At 38.6% G+C, this 27,525-nt stretch overlaps 3 protein-coding genes across 3 annotated transcripts; all 3 read left to right on the top strand.

Moving 5' to 3' along the window:
- Nucleotides 1–2,332: 2,332 nt before the first annotated feature.
- rsl24d1 (ribosomal L24 domain containing 1) lies at nt 2,333–5,753 on the top strand. Its single transcript, XM_040133795.1, has 6 exons — nt 2,333–2,483; nt 4,296–4,409; nt 4,491–4,563; nt 4,657–4,720; nt 4,904–4,989; nt 5,240–5,753. Exons 1-6 carry the CDS (start codon nt 2,403–2,405, stop codon nt 5,314–5,316), a joined length of 495 nt encoding a protein of 164 aa, XP_039989729.1. The 5' UTR covers nt 2,333–2,402; the 3' UTR covers nt 5,317–5,753.
- A 601-nt stretch (nt 5,754–6,354) lies between these two features.
- On the top strand, nt 6,355–8,534 carry LOC120793586 (cAMP-regulated phosphoprotein 19-like). The gene is made up of 3 exons (XM_040133801.1): nt 6,355–6,625; nt 7,160–7,282; nt 7,372–8,534. The coding sequence occupies exons 1-3, from the start codon at nt 6,581–6,583 to the stop codon at nt 7,540–7,542; spliced, it is 339 nt and encodes a 112-aa protein (XP_039989735.1). The 5' UTR covers nt 6,355–6,580; the 3' UTR covers nt 7,543–8,534.
- Nucleotides 8,535–10,201: 1,667 nt separating this feature from the next.
- Nucleotides 10,202–27,524, top strand: LOC120793516 (unconventional myosin-Va-like). Its single transcript, XM_040133662.1, has 40 exons — nt 10,202–10,488; nt 10,877–10,987; nt 11,577–11,748; nt 11,950–12,094; nt 12,214–12,370; nt 12,453–12,596; nt 12,995–13,076; nt 13,209–13,316; nt 13,452–13,558; nt 13,703–13,968; nt 14,058–14,139; nt 14,220–14,360; nt 14,501–14,626; nt 15,114–15,197; nt 15,519–15,644; nt 15,895–15,992; nt 16,105–16,191; nt 16,303–16,411; nt 16,533–16,744; nt 16,837–16,993; nt 19,334–19,573; nt 19,731–19,979; nt 21,255–21,348; nt 21,438–21,580; nt 21,888–22,001; nt 22,665–22,799; nt 22,953–23,009; nt 23,227–23,454; nt 23,592–23,659; nt 23,977–24,051; nt 24,141–24,339; nt 24,517–24,610; nt 24,712–24,855; nt 24,984–25,138; nt 25,256–25,345; nt 25,448–25,598; nt 25,712–25,991; nt 26,226–26,400; nt 26,487–26,567; nt 26,694–27,524. The coding sequence occupies exons 1-40, from the start codon at nt 10,462–10,464 to the stop codon at nt 26,844–26,846; spliced, it is 5,466 nt and encodes a 1,821-aa protein (XP_039989596.1). The 5' UTR covers nt 10,202–10,461; the 3' UTR covers nt 26,847–27,524.
- Nucleotide 27,525: the final 1 nt, after the last annotated feature.

The following is a 27,525-nucleotide window of genomic DNA, read 5'->3' as shown; positions in this document are numbered from 1 at the left end:
AAAGCTTTAATATGGCCTTAGTATCGAAAGGGCGTTGCATACCATAGATAATGAGATCTAAAGGAGGAAAAATTGTACCCAAAGAGTTTTTGATAATAAAATAGATTATTCTAAGGCAACCAAAAATATAGTGGGCGTACATTAAGGGTGTGTTTGCCGAAATTATTGTTCTTGCCAACGTTGTAAATTTCCCTTAGGATGGTGGTTTGAATGCTTTTTCTCAGTGTAAATTTTCTTGATGCTTGATTCTGGTGAAAGCTTTAGCGCAAGTCTCCACCCGGCTTGTGTTCCATTTGCCTTCTGGACCATTGCTAAACGCAGCGGTGATGCCGGTGCTATTATCCAAAGAGTTGTCTGCTTCCTCAGATGGGTATGGCTTTTCATTCAGTTAATCCTTAGTATGATGAGGTGAAAATTACTAACACAAGACCAAAGATCCAGTGTGTCCTGCCAGTGACAGATGATGATATTTATTCTTTGTTTAGAGAATCATCTGTCACCGTTCACCAATATTACTGTATGGAGAAGAATTCATTTCATCTCCTTATAATATTTCCTGTCCAGGTGTGACAATGAAGGATTCTGACTATCATAAAAGAAACCCTATGTGTGAAGAGCAACATAATCAATTTTTATATCTTTGTAATACAAATAATCCTAACCAAAGAAACTTAAAGTCTCTGTTATTTAGTGATTTTCTTTGGTTTTCATTTACATTATTTGAATTTAAATGTGATAGCTTTCCAATGGTTTTGATTGCTAGAAAGGCATTTCTTCTTCTTTTTTTTTTTTATTAAGCTTGAGATGTCAAAAACTGTTCTGCTGTCTTTTTATCACCATGAGATTTCACCCAAATGGTACTTAGGTTACATTGGAAATTTTAATATAGATTGTCTTTTTAGCCTAATGTTGTAAACAGAAAACTTATCCCAATTTTAATGTGACATTTTCCTAAATTGATAAGGCTGGTTTCAAGTTCAAAGTTTGTCGGTGTAATGCATTAATATAAAAGGTTCATTTGAAAGCCACAGGTAATTTTTGCTGACTCAACTCAGGTGCCAAATGTAGATTTAGAGTGTAGACTTAACTCTTATTATTTAAGTTATGGTTTTCGGATATTTCTGCTTTTGAATACCAAAATAAATCTTTTAATCCAAAGTGAGTAACAAAACAAATTATTTTAAGTGCTGAAATGTTGCAACAGATTTTTTGATACTCTCAAGATGATCACAAATACTAGATATTAAAATTGTTCTTGGAAAAATGCATTTTGTGTTATTCTTTGTCTCATTGGGTTCATCAGCATATGTGCGTGTGGGTCATGTTTGAGAGGAAATGAATGTTCCCTGAAGCGTTTATTAAAAAGTAAAAAAGTACAGTCCGACTGATACTGGATTTTTGAGACTAATACTGATAGCGATGTATGGGAGTTTTAAAAATCCAGTAACAATGTATTGGCCCAAAATTTAATTTTATGTATTCATTTATTTATTTTACATAAACACATGACATAAATAAACAATCTCAGTAGGGACCCCTTAGATTTTTTTAGGAACTGTGAACAAAACTGAATGGAGCATTTAACAGATGAGAAAGTTTATCGTTACTTATTGATCAACATGTACACTGATACTGATATATTCACAGTAAGATTATATTGGCCAATATTCCTGATTTTTCAGTCTAGCTCTTACATGGAGTAAAATATAGGAAGAAACTGATACGTTTTGAAATTTTGAATTAAATTCATTATTATTAAAAAGTTACTTCATCATGATTATTTACATAATAACATGACAGTTTTATCGGCGTTTATGTCCATATGATTGGCTGAAAGATGAGGCGGAAAATGCCATTATGAAATTAAAAACTGACTTCTGAAAAACGGCACTTTGAAATAAATATAACTTATAATTTAATAACAATCATTTATTTTTTAACAATTTATTATATGAATTACAGTTTGTTTATTCATATGGTTATTTATGTCGTAATGTCTTATTCATTTATTAAAAATTGAACAGTTTTGGCCTCCATACAAAACAATGACATGTCACATTGGACAATGTAATGTGGCACAGCAGATCAAAAAAGTCCATCCAAGAATATAAATTATCTTCAACTATACTCACCAATCTAAAGTGCAGGTGCAGCTTTTTCAGCAATGGGGGGATGAAAGTTTTATAAACGCTGAAGTTTGAACCTAGGTGCCCCTGAATCATTTTTGAGGCAGAGACTTTGACAGGTGTAACAGAAGGTCCTGCAGGGGGCAGTACATCTCCGGAGGGAGCTTCAGCTGCGAGGCTCGAAGAAGGATACGGAGGAGAGGTAGAAGAAGAAGAAGAAGTGACGGGGCGGTCTTGTTTTTGTCGGCTGCCGCACGCAGCAGATGCGCTGCGAAAATGCGCATCGAAAAGTGTTATTTCTGCTCGGGACCGGTGTACCCTGGACATGGGGTAATGTTTGTACGGAACGACTGTAAGGTATGGTGCTGTCTCGCTGCCTGAATAATGATGTTACTTTAACAGAAGCTCGTGTTCGACTTTCAGTGTCGGCCCGTTAGCTAGCAGGCTAACATAACGTGCTGGATTTACTCACGTGGGTCGACACAGGGTTTTAGGAGCTGACAGACAGTAAATAACTCAGCGGTAAACTAGACTTACAAGGTGGGGGTTATGCACGTGGTGTTAAGTAAATCAGTTATGAATGTTAGATCCAGGCTGCGTTTATAACAGAGGTAATAACGATGATGGACATTTAACCAGCAGGGCCTCGGTTTTGTTTAATGGGTCGATTTCGCCCCCTGAAGGCTCAATGTGGAAACAGAGGCTTGGAGCAGTACCTGTGGACAAATCATAAACACCTCCACAGCCTAAACTCTGAAAATTATACTGTCCTTTATAAGCTTTAAATATTTGTTGAGATTGTGTCAGCGCCATTTTTAAACTAGGCAACAATTTTTGATGTGTGGTAGAATTAACACCTTTCTGATACACAGTACATTTGCCTGAGTACAATTTTGAGGTACTTCACTTAAGTATTTACATTTTCTGTTACTTTATACTTCTACTCCACTACATTTCAGAGGGAAATACTGTACTTTTTACCCCACAACATTTATTTGATGACTTAAGTTATTGGTTATGATTCAGATTATTAATACAAAATATAAACAACAATAAATGATTATGTATTATTATAGCTTAAGCTACTCCACATTATCTAAAATCATTAAAATTATCCCTGCCTTTACCAGCTGCAACATTAAAGTGTTGCCTTCTGCACAATGAGTACTTTTACTTTTGGTACTTTAAGTATATTTTGATGCAAATACAACTTTCAACACTGCTGACACAGTCTTAACGAGGGTAAAACACAGGCTGCACAAGGCTAGTCTTCAGGAGCTAATTATTTTTATTTATTTACTTTTACTTTGTTATAATAGTATATAGTAGGTAAATTTAATTTTAATTTAGTTATGTTTCTAATACCTACAGTTTTTAAACTAAAGTTTGATGATGTTTGTAAGCCTGTTTATCAAAATTATTATTGTTGTTTTTGTTGTTGAAATTCATAATTTTAAACCACAAGTTTTTTTTCTTCTTCCATTCAGAATTATTATATTGTAATTATATTCTACCTGACACTGTTAACTTTGTATAATATTCCTTATCAATACTAAATTTAACACAAAATGGTTATGCCAATTAGGCAAAATTTGAATTGGAAAATAATAAATAAATAAATAAATACATTTCTATGATGTTTCTCTAAAAGGCGCTATGGGATAAATATTATATCCTGATGTATTTTGGATTTTTAAGGCTGATACCGAATTTGAGTGTTTTAAAAATAACGGATACAGTAAATTGTTATCATTGTTATCATAAGCATATAACAAGTTTTTGATAAAACAATTTTTCAAATATTGTTATTAAAGAATTGTGACCAGGATATGTAGTGAGTGAGACACTTTACAGTTGAAAAATAAACTACCTTTGGCAGTCTTTTACTGCAGTTTCTTGTGGCTTGTCGGACAAGTTGAATGCAATTGTGTCTGTGACAAGCTCACATCAGCCGATATACCGGTTGATAAAGAGAGAGTTTGTAATTTTTGACAAAGCTGATGTCACATCTTAAATGATGAATATTTCAAATTTGTAAATAAACTGTAAAACTTTGAAATCCTACAATCCAAAACCGTCCAAAGGTCTACCTGTTCATATCCATTCAAACGCTTGTGCTTCTTTTGGTTAAACTGACGGGTTTTTCTGTCTCCTTTTAAATAAATGTAGACATTCAGATTCTGCAGATCAAAATGCCACAAGAACTTTAAGAAGAAGCGTAACCCAAGAAAGACCAGATGGACCAAAGCATTCAGAAAGGCATCAGGAAAGGAGCTGACAGTGGTGAGCTGGTTTATAGAGCGCTAACTTGGTGTCATTAATTTGTTTTACTGTTACTTATCCACCAAATTTACTGTTTTCCAGGATAACTCTTTGGAGTTTGAGAAACGCAGAAATATACCTGTTAAATATCGCAGGGAGCTGTGGGACAAGACAGGTAATGAATGAATTCAATTCTCAGAGGCACTTTTTGTAAAGAAATGGTTGACTTTTAAGCACTTTATATATGTTTCACTGTTATCTTCTGCAGTGGAAGCAATGAAGAGGGTGGAGGAAATAAAACAGAAACGACAGGCAAGATTTATCATGAACAGGTGAGCAGTTTATTTTTGTGTTAATGTTTAAGGATGAATTTTCTTTTCAGTTTATCTTTTTCGCATCTTTAAGCTACTGTTTTGTGTTTAATAAATGTTTTATTTATTTATTTATTTTTTAAGTATGGTATTTACAGGATTTGGAAAACTGCCTTGTCTTAACTGTTTGTGTCCACTTTGTAGATTAAAGAAGGGCAAAGAGTTGGAGAAAGAAGAGGCCATCAACGAAGTGAAGAAAAATATTCACCTTATCAAAGCGCCACATGCAGGTAAAGAGCCAATTGTCCAAGTTAGACACTAGAATCATGTAATTATGTACAAGGAATTTGATTTGGTGACATTGATTTTAATACACACATACTTGAGAATGTGCACAATGTACAGCCCTATTTTAGTATAAAGAATACTAATAAGAGAATAAGATTGGGGGAAAATTTTAAAAATTTTGCATAATGATTGTCCTTAAAACAAGTGTGATTTCCACATTGTTTAAATTTTCTTTTATTTCTTTTAATATAGGAAAGGCCAAACAAATGGAAGAGAAAATGGTGCAGAAGTTACAAGAGGACGTCGACATGGGGGATGAGGATAATTAATCTTATGCCCAAGGGGTTCTTTTTGTGTTATGAAACTTGAGAGCAAGTTTACCTTGTATTATATTGTATTTTTTTTTATTTCCAAATGGCAGATGGTGGACACAGTAATGAATTCAGTTTTTAACTGATGTAAAAGGACAGGAATCATTGACCTAACAAATATCTGTCTCCAAAGCAGCAGCAATTAACCACGTCTCCCTTTTTTTTTTCTTTTTTTTTCTGTGTGGTGGTTGGGGCTGTTATTACAGTTAATTTACTAACTCCTGATGCATAGTATAAAGTTCTACAGAAATGCAGAAAATGTTAAAAGGTAACCAACAAAAATTTAAAAAAAAAACAAACATCTTTTGGGGATTGCTCTTCTTCTGTTTGTTATTTTCTGTGACATTAAACTCACTATAACCATAGCTAAATTAAAAAATTGGTTGGTATCAAAATGAATGGTGGTTTGAATATTTGTTAGAAACAATAAGCCATTTTACTTTTGTGTTAAAATTGGATTTATGCTGATAAAACCTTGATCTCTTGATTGCTGTTGCTGGCATGAAGAACATTATGGAGGAAGGGAAAGTTAACAGCACTTTTCTTCACTGCACACACAATGTATAAGTTGTATAATGCAAACACAGAATGAATTTACCTGCCCAATGTGTAACCTATATTGTAGACGTAGTGCATAATATGCTATCAGCAAAAAAACTCTTTGGATATGTTCATGATTTCTGCATCTGTTACTCATTCAACCATAAATAATCAATAACAGACAAAAAATTTGCGACCCAAAAAAATAAAGATAAAATTATAAGCTTCTTAATCACACCATCAATATTATATTTTCAACATATTTAAGATGAAAGTGTTCATGCGCTTTTGAAGCCTTAATTGATTATATCTCAACATCTTTATTAAAAAAGCCAATATAAAATCTGAAAAGATATGGTATATATGGCATCAGTTGAGCCCGAAGCTTTTTAAAGTTTTAAAATGTATTTTTGTATAGTACAAGGCTTGACAAGGAAAGAAGAAAAAAAAAAAGCAATTTCCGGTCGCTTGACAGACGTTCATGTCACAGACTGTAAATTGGGATCCTTAGATGCCGCGGTCGGGTTCGTGTAATGCTTATGGTCCAATCTGCCTCTCTGGCATCGATTCACCGTCCTGTTGCTGGACAGGCTGCTGCCCTCGCCCGCCTCGTCGCTGCCAAGTGCTGCCTTTCATCGTCCACGAGAGCTAGTTTGACGCAGAGTAGGGACTCAGTACAGCTATGTTCGAGGAGGTCGAAGAAACGATGACTTCTGAGGATCAGCAGGTAAACTGTAACGACGAAAAGCTCATTTTAACGAGTAATCCAGCGCTGCTGCTAGCTCGTCGAATCTGGTAAATTAGCAGGCGGCTAGAAGCAAGCTAGTTAGCCAGTAGCTGCTCTTGGCTACTGTCATCAACGATGCTAACGCCTAGTAATTAGCTAATTATCCACCAGCGTTTGTTGGCAAAACAAAGCAAATACGCTGCTTTTTTTGGGCCGACGAGTAGATTTCCATAAGCATTTGTAAACTGAGTAATAGCTTAGCTAACATTGGGTAATGCGGTAGCTAAACTTGCTAAGTTAAATGGCAAGATTAATGCTAGTGCAAACACCAATTGGGAGTTTCCCTCATGGCGGCGCCTGCATATTATGCAAAATAATTAGTAGCCAAACTAGCCTTATTTGCTGCTGTTGTCAGAATATATATGGCAGCTCCGCTAATCCCTTTCATGTGTAATCTTTAAGAAACTTTACAATTTTTCACCCATCAGCTGAGTGCAGCGTCTGCCATCCATACACTCTGTGCTCTTTCAACAGGAAATGGAGGACAAAGTAATCAGTCCCGAGAAAGCAGAGGAGGCCAAACTGAAGGCCAGGTATCCTAACCTCGGAGCCAAGCCTGGAGGCTCAGACTTCCTCAGGAAAAGACTTCAGAAGGGGGTGTGTTTCAGACCTAAACTTGGCTAGCTACTCATTTAAACAATAGTAATCTTGCAATATTCTCACTGTATGTCTTCTTGTTTGTCCAGCAAAAGTATTTTGACTCTGGTGACTACAACATGGCCAAGGCAAAAATGAAGAATAAACAGTTGCCATCAGCCCCAACGGAGAAGACTGAGATCACAGGGGGCCACATCCCAACACCTCAGGACCTGCCTCAAAGAAAGACTTCAATCGTGGCCAGCAAACTGGCTGGTTAATGGTTCTATGTTTACTGTATTGTCACCATTCCAACCCCCACTTCATATCTACCTGCCGTTTTTGTTAGTTTTTCACCTTTTTATGTATTCTCTAAGAACAAGTTATGTACCAAGCCAAATACTTGAGGAAAATTGGCCACTGTCAGGCACTGAACTGTCAGTGAGTTGAATCCAACAAAATAGTAGCAGAAAATGTTTCTCAAGCTTTTAAAAGACTGAATAGTGACTGATTCTGAAAATATCACACTCATAAATATGAATGGATGTTAATGTTATCTTATTTTCATAGAACATTTTTTCACTTTTAAGGATATATGCCTTCATACAAATGCCTAACAGCAGGTGAAAGGATCTGCCTTCATCACCACAAGGGAATCTTGTCACTGGTAATTAGAGACAACTTCTGAGTTAAGAAGATGTTATCAGAGTTTGCATTGAGGTATGTGTGAAGTACAAGTATCATTTACAGATACGCTTTTCTGTTTGAAACTTTTGAGTGTTCACCTGCTCATTTGGAGGCATGTCTGTTTAAATAGTGAAAAGTGAAGTAATCATGCTGTTTCTTTTCTAATCCTTGATTTTGTTTCTGTCCCTTCCTCTCCCTGTGAAGCAATTTGATTCTGTGCTTTCCAAGTACTGAAGATTAGATCACAGTTTGTAGCCAGTTGTATTTTAATTCATTTTAGTGACATTGGTTTTGCCATGTCTTACTGCTGGTTTGCATCTCATCCTGACCTCTAAAATGGCCTTAAAAGTAATGAACCGTTGTTCCTCTTGAGCAATATTTGCTCCCTCAGTGAGAATCTTAGTTGTGAGTCTTGCCTGAAATGTCTGTCACTGTCTGACTGGAATCACTTAGGATTTTATGGAAAGAAACTCCCTTGACATGTCTGGTGTGTGCATGTGCATTAACTGTGCAGTCACACTGTGCCATTTGTTTTGTAAATAAAATAGTTTTGCATAATATCTTATAAGAACACTTACTCAATTGATTGTTTCCTTGCATTTTTTAAATTAATTGTTACTTAACAACTACCTGCACTAAGAAGAGTCTTGTTTACATTGTACTAAAGTGGAAGCTTAGGTATTGCTAAAAGGAAATAAAAACTATGCCTTCATCCATGGGTAGGGGGAGGTATAAACATTTCAGTAGAAAATACATAGTGTCTTGAGACTGCTTGAGGAAGGCAGGTTTGCCAATATGTGCTGATGTCTTTCTCCAATGTATTAGCCCGTATTTATTAATTTGGTTGAAGCCATAGTTTTTCCTTTTTGAAATTAGTTTTTACCCTGTGCAAAAGCACCAGTGGACACAGCAGACACCAGAACCCGATACCAGTGTTTTTATTCTTAAATACTCCCAATAAGCAGTACAGGAAATGGTATTGAAATATTTGTCAATAGTAAAAGTAACCACAATGGATACTTAGACGTTTGGAGAATAAGATGTACTTTACTAGATTAAATGAACCCATTTAAAATGTTAAACAATTGATGCATTGACCAGTAATTAATATTTGTTTGTGTTAGTCTAACTGCACCACTCTCAACTCTTCTAATACATCATATTGTGAGATTGTTTTACACGTAAAAGTTAACTGTGCAAAACAGTGACTACAGCTTTCAAAAAAATCTCTTTATTTTAAGATCATCTGCTGTAAAGTTATGTTTTTATCAAATTGCTTTAATTTTTTCTGTGTCAAGTAATTAACACACAGTAAACCTCAAGCAAGTTAATATCATTCCAACACAGGAGAAGAAGGCAACAATAATTTTCATGATGGATAGGTCTGATGATAATTTTCCTTAATAATAAATGTATTTTTTCAGTGGATATCTGAAATATGGTGACAGAGCTTTGTTTGTTTGTTGTACAGCGTTTATGCACCTAAAGCATGGAACAACCCGTTTACTGAATTGAGGTTTGCAACGAGACTGTCCTCTTTTAAAAATAAGCTTAGGACATTTTTACCTAATTTCGTTTTGTACGAGTGTGTGTATAGGTGTTGTGTGTGTGTGTGTGTTCATGTATGCTTGCTGTCTGCCTTTATGTATCCTTTAACCTATTTTCTAGCAATCTATCACTCTGTAGAGCACTTTGAATTGCTTTGAACTTCAAACGAGACTTTGAACTTTCTATATAGTGTCAGAAAATGTTAGAAAAAATGCCCATCGTTATTCCCTGAAGCCCAAGTTAGCATATTCTAACTGCTTTATTTTATCTGAACAGTTGTGGAAAAAACCCAGAGATGTTGAGTTTACTATTACTGAAAACTGGGAAACTAGCAAATATTCACATTTGAGAAGTTGCTAACAGTGAATATTTGCCCCCCCTCCCAAACTTAAACAATCAATGAATTATCAACATTTCTACAAATTAATTTTATGTCAGTCAACTAATTGATTAAATCAACTAATCATTGCAGCTTTAGAGTACTGGTTGGTTTCTGGGTGGGGTAGTAATGAAACTACAATGTACAGCGAGGGTCAGTAGGGGCCCAACAACAAATTTTTGCCGTGCTGATGTGGACTAGCAGTCATGATGATAATGATATAGTGATTAAGAATTAAAAAAAGTACTCCAGTTACAATCTTCTAACATGAACATCCACGTTGACACCTCCGTGGCCATCTCCTCCTCCTCGTCCTCCTCCTCCTCAGGTGGGTTTAGGTGACATGAACGTGCTGGCCGCTGGGAGGCACGCAAGACGCGCGAGACCAAAACGTGTCAGGGCGCGCGCGGCTTACTGACAACTGTTGAGGCAGCGGTAGAGTCCTCCTCCCGGTTGAGAGCTACGAGACCTGGAGAGAATCCCTGAAAAGTCCATGTTTTTCAAGTCCGGGAGACCGTAAGATGCGCCACCCTTCTCTCTGCGGGCAGAGAAAGTTTCTGATGGCTCACTGAGCGAGTTCAAAGACATGGCAGCCTCTGAACTTTACTCCAAGGTAGGTATACAAACTTTGTCAGTCTGTCGGTTGTCCAGCTCATTCAGCGGTTTCCTCAAGCTAACGTTAGTTAACCTACTTTTTTTATTATATCCGTAAATAATGGTGGTTTACTGGTGCCAGTCACTTAGAGTAGTCTGCTGAACAGCTTTTAGGTTTTTTTTATCTTAATTTATCGCTCTTTTACCTTTCTACCACCTAAAAAAAAAAAAAACCGTATCAATCCACAGTATACACGACTACTGTCTGCTGACTTGAAGGCAGCTATCCTGCCATTTTTTTCTTACGTACATGGCATTGCTGTTTCACTGTAGTTTTGTAAAAGACTGTGTTACTGTAAGGGCAGTGGTTGAATGGCTCTGACCCGGTTTCCCCCACTGTCCATCAGTATGCCCGTGTATGGCTCCCAGATGCAGCAGAAGTGTGGAAGTCAGCAGAGCTTATCAGAGATTACACTCCCGGCGACCTGACGCTGTCTCTGCAGCTGGAGGATGGCACGGTGAGGCAGGGACATGCCACGCACACGCACACACACACGCACGCACTCAAATAGGCACTGGGGTGGAAATGGGTGTGTGATGTTCTGTGTCGTGACCACATTTCTCTGGAAAAACAATGGCATTGGAGCCTTATAGACCTCTTTGCTGTGGGATTATGCCAGGCCGCTGTGATGTTTGGTAATGCACATAAGAAGCCTACTTAACGTACTGGATTCAAAATAGGTGGAATGATGGGTGAAATCGTACAAATAGTGTGGTTTAAAAAAAAAAAAATAATAATTACTCAGCGCTGTTGCTACCTGCAGCTGTGATGTCAAGTTTGGGCATGCACTTCAGGTATGGAAATAAGGCCACGGTATTATCATGAGTCTACATGAACTAGGGAAACACAGTGGTTGCTAGATAGCTTTTATATGATGTACAACTGATGCTAATATTTTTTGGTTTAACCATATATTATTACTTGTTTTTTGTCTTTTTTCACTGGTTGTCCTCCCAGTTTTTGTAGTTTTTTCTTAAATGAAAGCGACATAGTGTCTTCAGACTACTACTGTAGTTACTCAAAGCTAACTTCTTGTTCATTTCTAGGAGGTGGAATACAAAATAGACCCCAAAACCAACAACCTGCCACCACTAAGAAACCCCAACATCCTGGTGGGGGAAAATGATCTCACATCTCTCAGCTACCTCCATGAGCCAGCAGTGCTGCACAACCTTAAAGTGCGCTTTATCGACTCCAAGTTCATTTACACATACTGTGGTAATGAGCTTCATCTCCTTTGACTCACACTATCACTGTCACTGTAGACTTTGGAGCTCTGCTTACTGTATGCTCTGAGATAATCTACAGTACATTATGCTGATTATCGTGGCACAGGCTTCTCTTAAAGGAACACACACCAAAAGGTATATTGGTTTAGAGTCTAATTGAGAATTTTTATTTTCTCCTTGTGGTATTTAGGAATTGTCCTGGTTTCCATCAATCCGTATGAGAGTCTGCCTATCTATGAAGCTGACATCATCAATGCCTACAGTGGGCAGAACATGGGGGACATGGACCCCCATATATTTGCAGTGGCAGAGGAAGCATATAAGCAGATGGCCAGGTTTTGACACTTAACACTTCAAATTTTAAAGCAAGTAAAATGTTCACTTTCTTTGATGATGATTCTCTAAATTTGTTTTAGCTGATATTTGGTCTGTATATTACCACATTTTCATGCAGGGATGAAAGAAACCAGTCCATCATAGTGAGTGGTGAGTCTGGGGCTGGCAAAACCGTCTCTGCTAAGTACGCTATGCGTTACTTTGCCACAGTCAGCTGCTCCTCTGTTGAGACCAATATTGAGGAGCGAGTCCTTGCCTCCAGCCCCATCATGGAGGTAACATTTGCCACTGCAGGAAAATGGGACAGAATCTTAAAATAAGAAAGGTTACTGATACTCTTATGTATGTTTTATTTAGGCACTTGGGAATGCCAAGACAACAAGGAATGACAACAGCAGTCGCTTTGGGAAGTACATTGAGATTGGGTTTGACAAGAAGCATTGTATAATTGGGGCTAACATGAGAACCTACTTACTGGAAAAGTCTAGAGTTGTGTTTCAGGTAATTTCATTGGTATGGATTTAACTCGCATGTCTTTCGCTGACTGCCCTCAGTGTGTGAATGTGGCCCTTACTGTCTTTTTTAGTTAATTGATTTAAAACACTCTCATGGGCATGTAAAATCTAACATGAATATCTTAGCAACATAATAACAAACAATATAAACAACCCACAGTTTAGCCTCACTGGACATTGACTCACAGACATGTAAATTTATTGGGTTTTGTTAAGCAACTGTCGACTATTTTCAAGACAGAAGTTGATGATTTCAGTTTAGCAAAGCACTTGCTGTTTATTCCTACATCTACAGTCGAAGGGCTTTGAATTTTACTGAATGCGTTTTCAGTACTTATGTTATTTACCTGGTTCCCATTTCACATCTTTTTGCACTACTTTTAGACCCATGGAGAAAGAAACTACCATATATTCTATCAGCTGTGTGCCTCTGCACATTTACCGGAGTTCAAAGCATTCAAGTTAGGTATGTGAGTCTCTGAATTATCGCTTTCCTTTTATCATGATTTAAAAATTATTTTAAAAAAAACAATTCTAATATCAGTTGTAACAGGTAGTCTGTATTAGTACAATATTTTTATGTGATTAATGATTGAAGGTTGCGCAGATGACTTCCACTGCACTAACCAGGGTCAGAGCCCAGTCATAGATGGGGTGGATGATGCTGAAGAGATGTGCATTACCAGGAGGGCTTTTTCACTGTTAGGTGGGTGTTAGTTGCATGTCAACTAAGTTTTCTTTTACAGCACATGTTGAATACTTTCCCTGTAGATTTTTGTTTCTGGATTGCCTGACATGATAAATTATAATTTATTGTTTCATTGTTTTGTTTTCACTGTAGGGATCTGTGAAAGTGGTCAAATGGAAGTGTACCGAATTCTGGCAGCTATTCTCCACCTTAGCAACGTGGAGGTGAAAGATCAGTCAGCAGACAGAAGCAGCATCATGGTAAATACAGATTAATTTAACAACATAACTTAAGTATTTTTAAGTATTTTGTTTAGTATATTTGTTTAATTTTTACGTCTGAATGATGTATTGAGGATGTGTAGATTTATTTTCATTGTGAGATCATTGTGAATGCATTTCCAGCCAGATAATGTCCACCTGATGGTGTTTTGTGAGCTGATGGGGGTGCCCTGTGAAGAAATGGCTCACTGGTTATGTCACATGAAGCTCAAGACTACAACAGACACCTATGTGAAATCTGTCTCCAAAATGAATGCTGTCAATGGCCGAGATGCCCTAGCCAAACACATCTATGCCAGACTCTTTAGCTGGATTGTGGGCAGTATAAACAATGCCTTAAAATTAGCAGCGACGCAACATTCATTCATCGGTGTGCTGGACATTTACGGGTATGTAGTTACCCCCTGGTTTGTGGTTTTTCAATTTTTTTCCCTAGATGACCAGACATGTTTTAATTTAAACAATGATTTTTCTTCAGGTTTGAAACATTTGATGTCAACAGCTTTGAACAGTTTTGCATTAATTATGCCAATGAGAAGCTTCAACAACAGTTCAATCTGGTATGTCTGTTGCTACTCGACACATTCATTTTCTAGTCAAAATGTACACGTAAATCATTTTTAGCTATCACTCCCTCCAGCATGTCTTCAAACTGGAGCAAGAGGAGTACATGAAAGAAGAAATCCCTTGGACATTGATTGACTTCTATGACAACCAGCCGTGCATTAATCTCATTGAGGCCAAGCTGGGTGTCCTTGACCTTCTTGATGAGGAATGCAAGGTAAAATGCCAGTTTTACTTTTTTCCCCACCAAAAGACTGTTTGGCTTCTTTCCGGTGGAGGGACTTCCACCAGGCTATGTTTGGAGGTTATGAGTAATGCCATGACTAACTGATGTGTCAGCTCTTCCTCTTTCCACAGATGCCCAAAGGCTCCGATGACACATGGTCCCAGAAACTGTACAACACCCTCTTGAAGCAGAATGCTCACTTTGACAAACCTAGGTTATCAAATAGAGCTTTCATCATCCACCACTTTGCAGACAAGGTACTTAATCACCCGGTAAACACAGTTATGTCTCATGCTGAGGTGGCATTGCATCCTGGTGCGGATTTCTGTGTGGAGTTCTGTGTGTATCTGCATGGGTTTTCTTGAGTGTTCAGTTTTTTTTCCACAGTCCAACTGTGTACGGGTTAGGTGAGTAGAGAACTTTAAATTGGTCGTAAGTGAAAATGTGTTTGTCTGCATGTGTTTGGCCTTTGGGACTGCACTTAGACTGGCAACCTGTCCAGGGTATAACATGCTCTTTTATCCAATGTGTGCTGGGACAGGCTCCAGCTCCCCACTAGCACAGAACAAGCAGTGTGGAAAATGAACGGATGGATGGATGACTCATGTTTTCTTTTCCATACCACAAATGTTTGATGATTCTATTAATTAAAGCAGGTCTAATCAGTCTTCTTCAGACTCTGGATGATGAATATGAACTTTGCTCTTTTATTCGAAGAACACTGACCTGGTGCTTTGTGCCTAGGTGGAGTACCAGTGTGAGGGCTTCCTGGAGAAAAACAAAGACACAGTCAATGAGGAGCAGATAAATGTGCTCAAAAAGAGCAAGGTGAAATAGTTTATCAATTGTTTACAATATTTTCACTCATTAATTCTTCTCAATTAGTCAGTCTTTGTGGTGGTCAGAGTAAGAAATGTATTCAGTGTCATTTAATGTTAGCAACTCTTCAATTGCCAAGAAGCCCAGCGCAAATAACTGCTAAGTATTTTTTGTGTATAAGTCCCCAGGCACACACCCTAGAATTGTTCAACCCTAACTATTGCAGGAAATACACCCACTGTTGAATTTTAGATTGAAAACACTGCCATCTGCTATACAGTGATAACTTTGTATTCTGCTGCTTTGCTGTCTGAAAAACTACATTTTCAGTTTGATTTGCTGCTGAGGCTGTTTGAGGATGATGAGAAGGCAAGAAGTTCTACTAAGAAACCTACTAGCAACACTGGAAGGGCTGTTCAGAGTCAGAGGGATAATAAGAAGACAGTTGGACTACAGGTGAGAGCATAAAAAGCAGGAAACATTACATCTGGTGGTGATAGTTGGTCATAAGGTTACAGTGCCTATACTCATTAAACACCTGGGGAAGAGGGATGAATAACCACCAAAAAAGAAAAAGTATGATTGGATAATGTCTAAGCAATTGTAAGTCAAAACATATATTCGAAACTTAACATGAAAGTTCAGTCACACTTTACAATTCATGTATTACAATACTTTTTGTTTTTGTTGTTGTCATTTTACTCAGTTTCGACAGTCTCTACATTTGCTGATGGGCACACTAAATGCTACAACTCCTCACTACGTACGCTGCATCAAGCCAAATGACCATAAAGCTCCATTCACGTGAGGAGGATGATTTCACTCTTCTGTTTCATACAGTTATCTGCACCAAGCACAGATGAAAGAGTAGTACACTCATTTTGTGACGGGTGTTTGTATGTTATCTTTTATAAAGCTTGGACCCTGTGAGGGCAGTGCAACAGCTCCGAGCATGTGGTGTCCTCGAGACAATCCGGATCTCAGCAGCAGGCTTCCCATCTAGGTAGCATATCAAAAACAGCAACTGGTACACAGGGGCATGGGTAGTTGCGCACACGCAATTATATGTTATAAAAATGATCTGTCCAACTTGTCTTATCCATGAATATTGCAGATGGACCTATCAAGAATTCTTTAGTCGTTATCGGGTCCTCATGAAGCAAAAGGATGTGCTTTCTGATAGAAAACAGACGTGCAAAAATCTCCTGGAAAAACTTATCAAGGTTTGTCTAAATTGTATAAAAGCATCTCCATAATGTTAATAACAAAATAAATGTTACTTTCACAGACCCACTAAAATATGTCATACTGCATATGCCACTATTTTTTGTGTTTTGTCTCTAGGACCAGGATAAGTACCAGTTTGGCAAAAACAAGATCTTCTTCAGGGCTGGTCAGGTGGCTTACCTGGAGAAGCTGCGTTCTGACAAACTGCGTATGGCTTGTGTCCACATCCAGAAGACTATTCGCTGCTGGTTGGCCCGCAAAAAGTACCTGAGGATGAAGGAATCTGCCATCGCCATTCAGAGACATGTACGGGGCCACCAGGCACGCTGGTGAGTGGAGATGTTAAACGTTAAACAGCAGAACAAGAAGTTTTGAGGTACTAAATATTTCTCTCGCATTTCTTACATGTTTTTCATGTCAGTTATGTTAAGTTGCTGCGAAGAACCAAAGCAGCTGTTGTCATTCAGCGGAATGTGCGTATGTGGGCAACTAGAAGATGCTACCAGCAGCAGCGCTCTGCAGCTATCACCATCCAGTGCTTCTTGAGGGCCTACGTGGCTAGAGAGCAGTACTATAAGGTAATGCCCTACCTGATAAAAATTTTGAAGCATTTAGAAATGCCTGCTGTGGATTTCTGAGTTTGTTTCATGTAGTTTGAAAGGGTTTTTAGAAAGGAATTTACTCAGTCCTCAGAGGAACTGGACTGTTGATTTTTGCAACAACAACAACTGGATTTAACAGGTGCCACCAAGAAAAAACAGGAATTGCATCTTGAATGTAATGTTGAAGAGTTCTTTGCTGAAAGGGAAGTCCAGATGTGCCAGGTTCCGGTATTAACATTGTTGAGGTAGTGAAGGCTTGATTGTTTTGGACTTCCTAAACCTCTGTTGCTGTGTAGTATTACACAGCAATCATTAAGTCATGTGAATAGAGAATGACAATATTGTACTGAATTTGTTGACCCCATTTACACCTCAGCACAGTATAACTAGGCAAAAGCTTGGGTCTGTGTTTACTTCCTGTCAGCTGATGTCATTCACATACAGAACATTCAGACAGTATCCAGACACCTTCACTTTTTTTTTTTTCACATTTTATCATGTTGCAGCCTAATGCTAAAATCCTTTAAGTTCATTTTTTTCCCTCATCAATCTACACTCAATACCCCATAATTACATAGAAAAACAGAGTTTTAGAATTTTTTGCAAATTTATTAAAAAAGGAACAACTGAAATATCACATTGACTTAAGTATTCAGGCCCTTTTCTCAGTACTTACTTGAAGCACCTTTGGCAGCGATTACAGCCTCGAGTCTTCTTGGGTGTGAAGCAGCAAGCTTTGCACACATGGATTTGGGGTTTTCTGCCAGTCTTCTCTACAGATCCTTTCAAGCTCTTTCAGAATGGATGGGGACAGTCAGTGGACAGCCATTTTCAGGTCTCTCCGGACACGACTGGGTTCAAATCAGGGCTCTGGCTAGGCCACTCAAGGACATTCACAGAGTTGTCCATAAGCCATTCCTGTGTTGTCTTGGCTGTGTGCTTAGGGGCATTGCCCTGTTGGAAGGTGAACCTTCAGCCCAGTCTGAGGTCCTGAGTGCTCTGGACCAGGATTTATTAAGGATCTCTGCACTTTGCTCTGTTCAGCTTTCCCTCAACCCTGACCAGTTTAACTGTCCATGCATCTGAAAAACATGCAGCATGATGCTGCCCCCACCAGCGTTGGGATGGTATCGGTCAGGTGACGAGCAGTGCCTGGTTTTCTCCAGACATTCTCCAGACGCTTAGAATTGAGGCCCAACAGTTCAATCTTGGTTTCATCAGACCAGAGAATCTTGCTTTTCTTAGTCTGAAAGTCCTGTTGGTGCTTTTTTTTTTTTTCCAAGCTGCTTTCATGTGTCTCTTTTACTGAAAGGCTTCAGTCGCGCCACTCTGCCATAAAGCGCAGATCAGTGGAGTGCTGAGTGATGTCCTTCTGGAAGATTCTCACATCTCCACACAGGATCTCTGGATGTCAACCAGAGTGTCTATCGGATTTGGTCACCTCTCTTACCAAGGCCCTTCTCCCCCGATTTACTCAGCTTGGCTGGGCAGCTAGCTCTAGGAAGAGTCCTGGTTGTTCCAAACTTTTTCCATTGAAGAATTATGGAGGCTTATTTTTTTTGTAGCTTTCCTCAGATCTGTGCCTCAACACAATTCCGTCTCTGAGATCTGCAGGCAGTTTGACCTTTGACCTCATTGCTTGTTTTTTTTTCTCTGATATCCATTGTCAGATGTGAGACCTTATAAGGACAGGTGTCTGCCTTTCCAAATCATGTCCAATCAGTTGAATTTACCACAGTGGAACACCAATCAAGGTGTAGAAACATCTCAAAGATGATCAGGAGAAACGGGAGGCACTTGAGGGTCTGAATAAAAAAAGGGTCTGAATACTTATGTCAATATGATATTTCAGTTTTTCCTTTTAAATAAATTAACAAAAATTTCCAAAATTCTGTTTTCATTTTGTCATTATGGAGCATTGAGTGTAGATTGATAAGGGAAAAAATTAATTTAAAGGATTTTAGCATAAGGCCGCAACATTACAGAACCTGAAAAAAGTGAAGAGGTCTGAATGCACTGTACACTGCAACAGGAAATTAACCGAGTCACATTTCGAATATTTTTGTTTGAACCTGTGAAATGGTCTGGTAACAGTTCTGTTATTTTGATACACAGTGTTAATGCAGTATGTTTTATAGTATAAAATCGAATTAGCACTTTTTATGTAGAAATAATCTTACCATCAAGTTTAAAAAAGAATACAAAATTTTGTACACAAAGCCCCTGGATTTTCACCTCACCTCTTTTTAACACTTACTGTAAATTTTTTTCATTGGCATTTCACTGACATTAAACATTTGTCTTTGTTTTAAACAGTTGATGTTTGAGAAAAAGGCTGTGGTCATCCAGAAGTGGGTGAAAGGCTGGCTGACCAGACAGCAGTATAGACGTACCGTGGCTGCTATCGTCCTGCTGCAGAGCTGTGTACGTCGCATGAGGGCCAAGAAGGAATTTAAGAAGTTGAAAGTAGAGGCTCGCTCTGTGGAGCACTTCAAGAAGCTCAACATAGGCATGGAGAACAAGATTATGCAGTTGCAGCACAAACTAAATGAGCAGGTGAGTATTGTGAGAGTATGGATGTCTAGTTTTGTCTGTGTTACATAGTTGTTTACTCTGGAATCTACCATTAGAAAAAAATGTTGCTGGAGAAATATTGGGTCATTGGGAGTAGTCGTATCACATGCACAGCATGTGTGTGTATCTCCCCCTTTAGCAAAAAGAAAACAGAGACCTCAGTGAGAGGCTGAATGTGGTGGAGAAGACCCAGTCCATGGAGAGAGAGAGACATTGCAGAGAGATTGAAAACCTACGTAGATCAGAACAGGAGGCCAGAGCCAAGGCAGAAACACTTCCCTCCCTTCTGGAGCAGCTCTCCTTCCTTCAGCACGAGTTGGATAACACCCGCAGACAGAAAGAAGACCTGGAAGAGCAATCAAAGGTGTACAAGGAGCAGACACAACAGGTAGGCTTATTACACAGTCCAGTGTTTGCCATTAATTACCTAGATCCAGACCTGCCACAGTCTAATTTTGCCCTGCCACAGTCACAGAATGAACTGAAAATATTTTTACACTTCTCACAATAACGTAATAGATCTCTAACATAGTCAGTGTTTCCAATACATTGATTTATTTGTGGCGGCCGGCCACAATATCAACATGGACCACCATATATTGATTTTTCTGGTTGTTTTTTTTATTTTACTACTCCAAATGGGTAGAATCTTATCTCAGTCTGGAGCTGCATGCAGCACACTGATTTGCTCAGCCCCACCTTGCCCCACTCTCTCTCTCCCCCTCTCAACGGACCTGTCTGTGAATAGTACCTCCTATCCTTGCTCTCTCTGAATCAAAATATGATCATGTGTGGGAGGAAGGATTGTTGTTGGCTTTTCCCCACAAAGAAGACAGCTAGCATAGCTGCTAGTCAATATTGATTGGATGTGCAAGTTGATAACGTTAATGTTAAGTCTGAAACTCTGATGCTGAATGTTTGCTCCCTCAATTCAGATGAATATTGAAAATATTTTCAAAGAATCAAAAGGGCTCATCCTGAGGAGGCGCAAAGACAGTCTGGACCACAGGTATTAGCAAAACAGAGTATCTGGAAAGTTAAGAAACAGTGTGAAAAGTGTGTTTAGCTATCCAATTTGTTTAGAATATTTCCAGGCTTCAACCAGTGCTGCTGCAGCAGCCGAAGCAGAAAGAGAGTTTCAGGAAGGGATAGCTTCAGTAGAACTACTTGCCGCATTTCTTTAATTATGTGGAAAGGTAATAAGTAGGGTTAATGACATAGCAATGGTGGAGCTACATAAGTACCTGCAGTGACATTTAGTTTAATTCATACTGTACTCTATATACCATACTATTGTATGGGTTTTTTTGTATGTATAGTTGTTTTTGTATAATGTGTACTGCTGGTTGTAATGATGTAAAGACAAGTTTGCTAGCCCAAAACATTTAGGAAAGAATGGAACAGTCCTACATTTGGGTTTAGGCTTCCACAAATCAACTATGATGGCCTACGGAGGACAATAGAAGAATTTACTTGGCTGCAAATGAGTTGCAAAAGATCATAATGAAATGCAAAATAGGAACTTGTCATTTTTAGTTTTTGCACATTTCTGAACTTAGTAGGTTATTGTGCTATCTTTCTGTTTAGTTTCTAAAACCTTAAGAGCCATAATGAGGGGGAATAAAGACTGAGTATGCATGATCTTGCCTTCTCTCACAATCAGGTGGTAGAAGAGCTTAATATGAAGAACAGCTTGTTGAACCGCGAGAAAGATGAACTGAACACGCTAATACTTGAGCAAGCCCAACAGTTAACAGGTACTGAGCAGTTCACTTTAAACATTTACAGTTGACCAGTAACAGCTAAATTCAGAATAAATAAATAAAACAGAACTGTTTTGTTTCAGAGATTAAGACCAACATTGAGAATACAAAACAGCTGGAGAAGGACTTAACTGACGAACGCTCTCGCTACCAAAGTCTGCTGAGTGAACACCTGCATCTGGAAGAACGGCATAGAGACTTGAAAGAAGAGATGAATTTCAGCATTGTGAGGAACTTTATTCCTTTATTTCTCATTTGATACCTCTTGAGCCATTGATTTGAATAACATAGTGATTTCAAGATGCTGTCACAAACCAGAATCACTTCAATTGAGAAGTTCAGTAGCTGTAGACAACTTTTTTTACATGTTGACAGTGGCTTAATGATCATACTGAAACCAGTTGGCAATAATAAGAAAAAGGTTCAAAGTATCGATTACATTAGAAAAATATTTCTCATGAGGGTACAAGTATAGGCCTGGCTATTTATTCTTCCTGTAACATGTTCTGTCATGTTTTTTTCACACAAACCAGACCTCAAGTAAAATTGGTCACAAGAGGACAGACTCCAACTACAGCACTAACTCATCTGAGTTTAGTCAGAGCATAGGTTCTACTGAGGGAGAAGGCAGCTCTATACAAACAGAGGTAATGTACTAAACCACACAATATCATGTTGCATAATCAGAATTGTCTAGAAGTGATACTCTTCCCAAAATGTATGTTTTTGAGTATGAACTACTCACCCTCTGTAGGCTTAGAGGTGGATGCAAAACATTCTCATTTTCTGTAGTGACAAATCAAAGCAGCTGTTTGGTATGAACACTGTCATTTAGGAAGGAATTCTAAAGCTTTCACAGTGTAAAAATGTTTGTTATGGTGTATTATCTACAGACTTCTACAACATCGACATCTACAACTTTACTGAGGTGTCAGTTACAATGTTGACATGCTCAACCATAAAATGATAACTGTAAATAGTTAGATTACAAGGTTTGTGGATGTTAGATTTTCCTAATAACAGGAATTCATATGGTTTCTTTAACAGTTGGGTTCCTGTTAAGAATGTAGGATAGCCAACAGGAAACCTTTTTATTAGTCCCACAAATAAAGGAGTGGAAAAAATTCTCAATGTGTGTTGATATTTGTGTTGATGACTTTACAGTGTACTTACAGGGAACTGGACAGGCATTCCTTGGAGCAGCTGTGGGAAGTTTTTTCTGGCCTTGTCTGTGTTATAATCCTATTAGTGCAGCATTCTGGTTAGGTTGTGGATGGATTAATCAGTCAATGCTTGCATTGTTATGTTAGGATGAGACCCAGTCCACGGTGGACCTGCCTGTCCTTCTGAAGCTCCAGAGAAGACTGAAGGAACTGGAGCAGGACAAACAGTCACTATGGCAGAAGCTGGATAAGAGAGAAGAAGCCCAACAAGAAAAGGCAAAGGTATGTACAAAAACACAGGTCATGTTTCTTAATGGTGAAATTAAAATTTACTAAACAGATAGAAGACTTTTGTATCAGTAAGCTATAGTTCTTTTTCACCGAAATTTGTGGTTGAATGGCTGATATTTACATTGTGTGTATTTTTCTAAAAAGGAGATGGAGGAACAGAGAACTGTTGGCAGAGCAGAACTGGATTTGGAGACACTGAAGGTAAGACCTGGTCAGGTACATACAGTATATTTGGATCCAAGCAAGATCTGTTCAAAATCCCAAAAAGGAGTTCATAAAGAGTCAACCCATTACTATTCCTGAAAACAGTTGTCTATGATAACTTATCTTTGTATTGAAATACTGAAAGGTGAACAGAGACAAAAATTCATTTGTAGATGTGTGGTTTGTTTATGATTCTATAAATGTCTTAATGCAGCGGCAAGAATTGGAGTCTGAGAACAAGAAGTTGAAGCAGGATCTAAATGAGCTGCGAAAATCTCTGACCAATGAGAATAGTGAATTAGCTCCTCCTGCCCCAGGCTCTCTGCCCTACAACATACTGGTAGAGCAACTCAACTCTTCCAACGAGGAGCTGGACATGCGAAAGGAGGAAGTTCTGCTCCTTCGATCACATATGGTCCGCCAAGAAGCTCTTAAACATAAGGTGAGAAAGTACATTCATTATTATTCTCATTTTATAGTAGGAATGTTTTTTTTAAATGATATTCATTGTTTTGATTTGGCAAAATTTACATCTGACATTAATTAGAAATTATTTATTCCATTTGTACTGACCTCTAGGACTCTGCACTGGGAGGAAGTGTGAAATTAGATCTCAGTGAAATTCCCTCATTTCAAGATGTTGACAGGTAAGACCACTTGGCTCCCACTCTTGTCTAAATTCTACAGGGTTACCAGAGGCTGACACGAATTATTGTTATATGCTGCTGGAAAGTACTGAAAAAAATGAAATTGAATAATTAATAATTGTAGGTCATACCATCCACTGGCTTCCTCTCATACTTTCATACTATGGTCAGTATGATTGTGAAACAATTATTAAATTGCATTCTATGTGGTATTAAGAAGTCTTAAATCTAACTTGGTGGACCCTGCAGAAACTTTCTTCTAGTTTGAGTCTATCAGGAGTAATGTGTCATCTTCATTTTCTGATGCTCCTCCTCAGATCTCCTAACATCCATACCCTGAATGAAGATGGAGAGCTGTGGCTGGCTTATGAAGGCTTGAAAGAGACCAATAGGTATTGAAGTGATATTCTGTTTGTGGTTAGTACAGTCAAGCATGTTCATCCCATATGGAATCGGTATCTCTCCTCTCTCCATCCTCCAGGCTCCTGGAGTTCCAGATGCAGGAGCAGGAACGTGTTCACGATGAGAAGTGTAGGAAGCTGCTTGAGGAGGTGAACAAGTCGAAGGATGAAAAGCAGCAGCAGCAGAAGCTGTTGGCTCAGAGCCTCCTCCTGCCTGAAGATGCCCGAATTGAGGCAAGCCTGAAGCATGAGATTGCACGGCTCGCAAATGAGAACCTGGTGGGTCCACTCACAGCAAAAGAATTAATAGTAATATAGAAAACACAAAAGAGTAAGGAAAGTGATTTTAAGATGCTTATGAAGTGTTTCTACTCGTCAAAAAGAATTTTTATCATGTTTCTATGTATAATTGTGTTGTTTTTCCTCACATAATGTAATATATTTGAATAATTTTAGGAACTCCTGGAGCAGCAAGAAAAACAAGACAAAACCATACGCAAGTTGAAAAAACAACTTAAATTTTACATGAAAAAGGTTGGCGATTTTGAAGGTAATTACATGGCGCTGACTACGTTTGTAAAGTATTTTCTGGATAATATTTGCACAGCATAAATCCTGTTATTGTTCATATTGTGTCCTTTCTGTGTTTAGCAAGCACTCAGCAAAAGAACAATTCCTCCACGATGAACGATCCCGTCAGAGCAGTTCATATCACCCGCAAGGAGAAAGAGTACCAGGGCATGTTGGAGTACAAGGAGGGAGACGAGAGCTGCTTGCTCAAAAATCTGGTCGTAGGTATGTCAAACTTCTTTTGCTCAAGCAAATATTTTTCTGAACTGTTTTTAGAATTGCAGGCAAAGGTTTTTCATAGATAGAGGAAACATTATTGGAGCATTTTGATTGAAATATTGTAACCTTCCCAGATCTGAGGCCTCGAGGTGTAGCAGTCAGCTTCATTCCTGGGCTTCCAGCCTACATCATCTTCATGTGCCTACGATATGCAGACAATGTCAATGATGATCAAAGAGTTAGCACTCTGCTCAATTCCACCATCAGCAGCATAAAAGGGGTTATTAAGGTGCAGTATATAACTTTGTTCCGAGCTACTTTTATTTACAAAGCAACTCATGTTTATCCTGAATTCATTTTCATTTTCACATTTTTTATTTTTTATTTGTTTTTTTATTTTTTTTAGAGAAGAGGAAACGATTTTGAAATAGTGTCCTTCTGGTTGGCCAACACATGTCGCCTAATGCACTGTCTGAAGCAGTACAGTGGGGATGAGGTAAGCTTGAAAAGGTTTTGATGCCAGAGTTATGTTTACATACTGTACTGGACATGTCCCTCAGTTAAACCTGGATGTCTGTATATCCTATGTATACTGTAGGTCTTCATGACGCACAACACGGCTAGGCAGAATGAGCACTGCTTGACAAACTTTGAACTGTCAGAGTACCAGCAGGTTTTTGGTGACCTGGCCATCCAAATCTACCGTCAGCTCATCAAATGCATGGAGGACACCCTGCAGCCCTTTATAGGTGAGGAGACATAATCCTAATATAGAGAATAACTAACACCGTGTTCCTCTGAACTCTGACTGTAACAGGCCAACATGAATTGTTTTTTCCCTCCATTTATGGGTTATGTGTAGTGGCAAGCATGCTGGAGCATGAGACAGTCCAGGGAGTTCTGGGGTCCAAACCGACAGGCCTGAGGAAGAGAAGCACCAGTTTCCCAGAGGGGGCTGTTACAGTGGAAGTCCTCCTGCAGCGTCTTGGCCTCTTCCACACCACCATGAGTCAGCATGGGATGGACTCAGACCTCATTAAGCAGGTGGTAAAGCAGCAGTTTTACATCATCTGTGCAGTCACCCTCAACCACCTGCTGTTGCGGAAGGACATGTGCTCCTGGAGTAAAGGCCTGCAGATCAGGTACGTGATATCTCAGGAACGTCTGGAAGGACTTTCATTACATCTGGGAAAAACGTCCACTTGGTCTCAAGGATGAAATGATTAGTATTTGGTGTTTTATATTATATTATATTATAATATAATAACATAAACTGTCATCAGATGTGTGGTTGCACAGCACTGATGATGGGGGGGACCTATTTAGGCGGCACCTTGATGTAATCTGAATTGTTTCCCCAATGTCTCTGGCATCAGGTACAATGTTTGGCAGTTGGAGGAGTGGCTGACAGAGAGAGAGCTGGCGGACTGTGGTGCCAAGGAGACTCTGGAGCCGCTTGTACAAGCTGCACAGCTTCTGCAGATCAAGAAGAAGACAGAGGCAGATGCCCAAGCTATCTGCAACATGTGTACTGCCCTCACCACAGCGCAGGTCCATCATCAGTAAAGGTTCAGCCTTCTAAATGTGTAGACATTATATTTTGCTAGTGTTTGATCAGTGTTTGTTTTTCTTGGCAGATTGTAAAAGTGCTGACCTTGTACACCCCGGTGATTGAATTTGAAGAGCGAGTGTCAACCACTTTCCTCACAACCATTAAAGTGAGTAGCTGGAAAGTTTGGGCAAGAGTGCAGTACTCTGTTGCACTCAGTGTTGTGTTTATTAACACTATTTTCATCTTATTTTTACAATATCTCCTTCTTCTTTTTTTTTAATTTATATTTTAGAACCTTTTGAAAGACAGGGTTGAGTCATCCACTTTGATGATGGACGCCAAGAAGATCTTCTCCATCACCCTCCCCTTCACACCCTCCTCTGTGGCTCTGGAGACCATCCAGGTCCCTGCTAGCCTTAATCTGAGCTTCCTCACCCGCATCTAGACCAGTGACCTCTAACACATGCACCTTGTTGTCTGAGTTGTGTCTACCGGAGTAAAAACAACCAAGACTTTTTTCACCAACATTTCTACCTTTTGTAATGTTTTCAGTATCACTGGTTATTGCAGTATTGCAGCAGAATAAGGATATGTCGTTTACATGCATGTATGTATTAGCTTTTCAGCGCTGCATAGCCAAAGAGCAATAATCGTATGAATAGTGAATATGCAAAAATGTCTTTTAAAGGTTATCTCTTGTCACACCTGATATTTTGCTGATACAGGTGTAGATGCTCTTTAGCGAATTTGTGGTTTCATTCATGGGTATGATTTTGGCCTACTGTATCACCTAAAACCAAGTAAGGGACATTGTGACGTTTCACAACACAAAACTGTTCACTATGAATTTGAGTGCTTCAATGGACAAACCTTTAAAAAAAAAAAATCGATAACTAGGAGCAATTTTAAAAAACGACTGTGCAATTAAACACTGATTTAAATGTTGAAAATATCTCAAGGAGATTCAGGAGAACTGTTTTATATCTGTAACTTTATATTTCTATAACTCCCAAGATCAAGTGATGGTATTTATGTCATGACAAGGTAAAGGAACAGAAAGTAATTCAAGTATGTATCTAACCAGTCTCAATGCTGTTGGTCATATTAAAGGCTGGATCTTGTAG

Source organism: Xiphias gladius, chromosome 8 (genome assembly GCF_016859285.1).
Source record: "Xiphias gladius isolate SHS-SW01 ecotype Sanya breed wild chromosome 8, ASM1685928v1, whole genome shotgun sequence".
Lineage (NCBI taxonomy): Eukaryota > Metazoa > Chordata > Actinopteri > Istiophoriformes > Xiphiidae > Xiphias > Xiphias gladius.
Note: the sequence above shows the minus strand (reverse complement) of the source record. Positions and strands in the feature narration are given on the sequence as shown.

Coding starts and splice junctions, on each gene's coding strand:
- rsl24d1 (XM_040133795.1), top strand. CDS start 2,403: ATGCGCATCGAAAAGTGTTATTTCTGCTCGGGACCGGTGTACCCTGGA. Junction 2,484..4,295: donor TTGTACGGAACGACTGTAAG/GTATGGTGCTGT, acceptor AAATAAATGTAG/ACATTCAGATTCTGCAGATC. Junction 4,410..4,490: donor CAGGAAAGGAGCTGACAGTG/GTGAGCTGGTTT, acceptor ACTGTTTTCCAG/GATAACTCTTTGGAGTTTGA.
- LOC120793586 (XM_040133801.1), top strand. CDS start 6,581: ATGTTCGAGGAGGTCGAAGAAACGATGACTTCTGAGGATCAGCAG. Junction 6,626..7,159: donor TGACTTCTGAGGATCAGCAG/GTAAACTGTAAC, acceptor CTCTTTCAACAG/GAAATGGAGGACAAAGTAAT. Junction 7,283..7,371: donor GGAAAAGACTTCAGAAGGGG/GTGTGTTTCAGA, acceptor TTGTTTGTCCAG/CAAAAGTATTTTGACTCTGG.
- LOC120793516 (XM_040133662.1), top strand. CDS start 10,462: ATGGCAGCCTCTGAACTTTACTCCAAG. Junction 15,645..15,894: donor AGAAGACAGTTGGACTACAG/GTGAGAGCATAA, acceptor CATTTTACTCAG/TTTCGACAGTCTCTACATTT. Junction 23,010..23,226: donor TGGATTTGGAGACACTGAAG/GTAAGACCTGGT, acceptor GTCTTAATGCAG/CGGCAAGAATTGGAGTCTGA.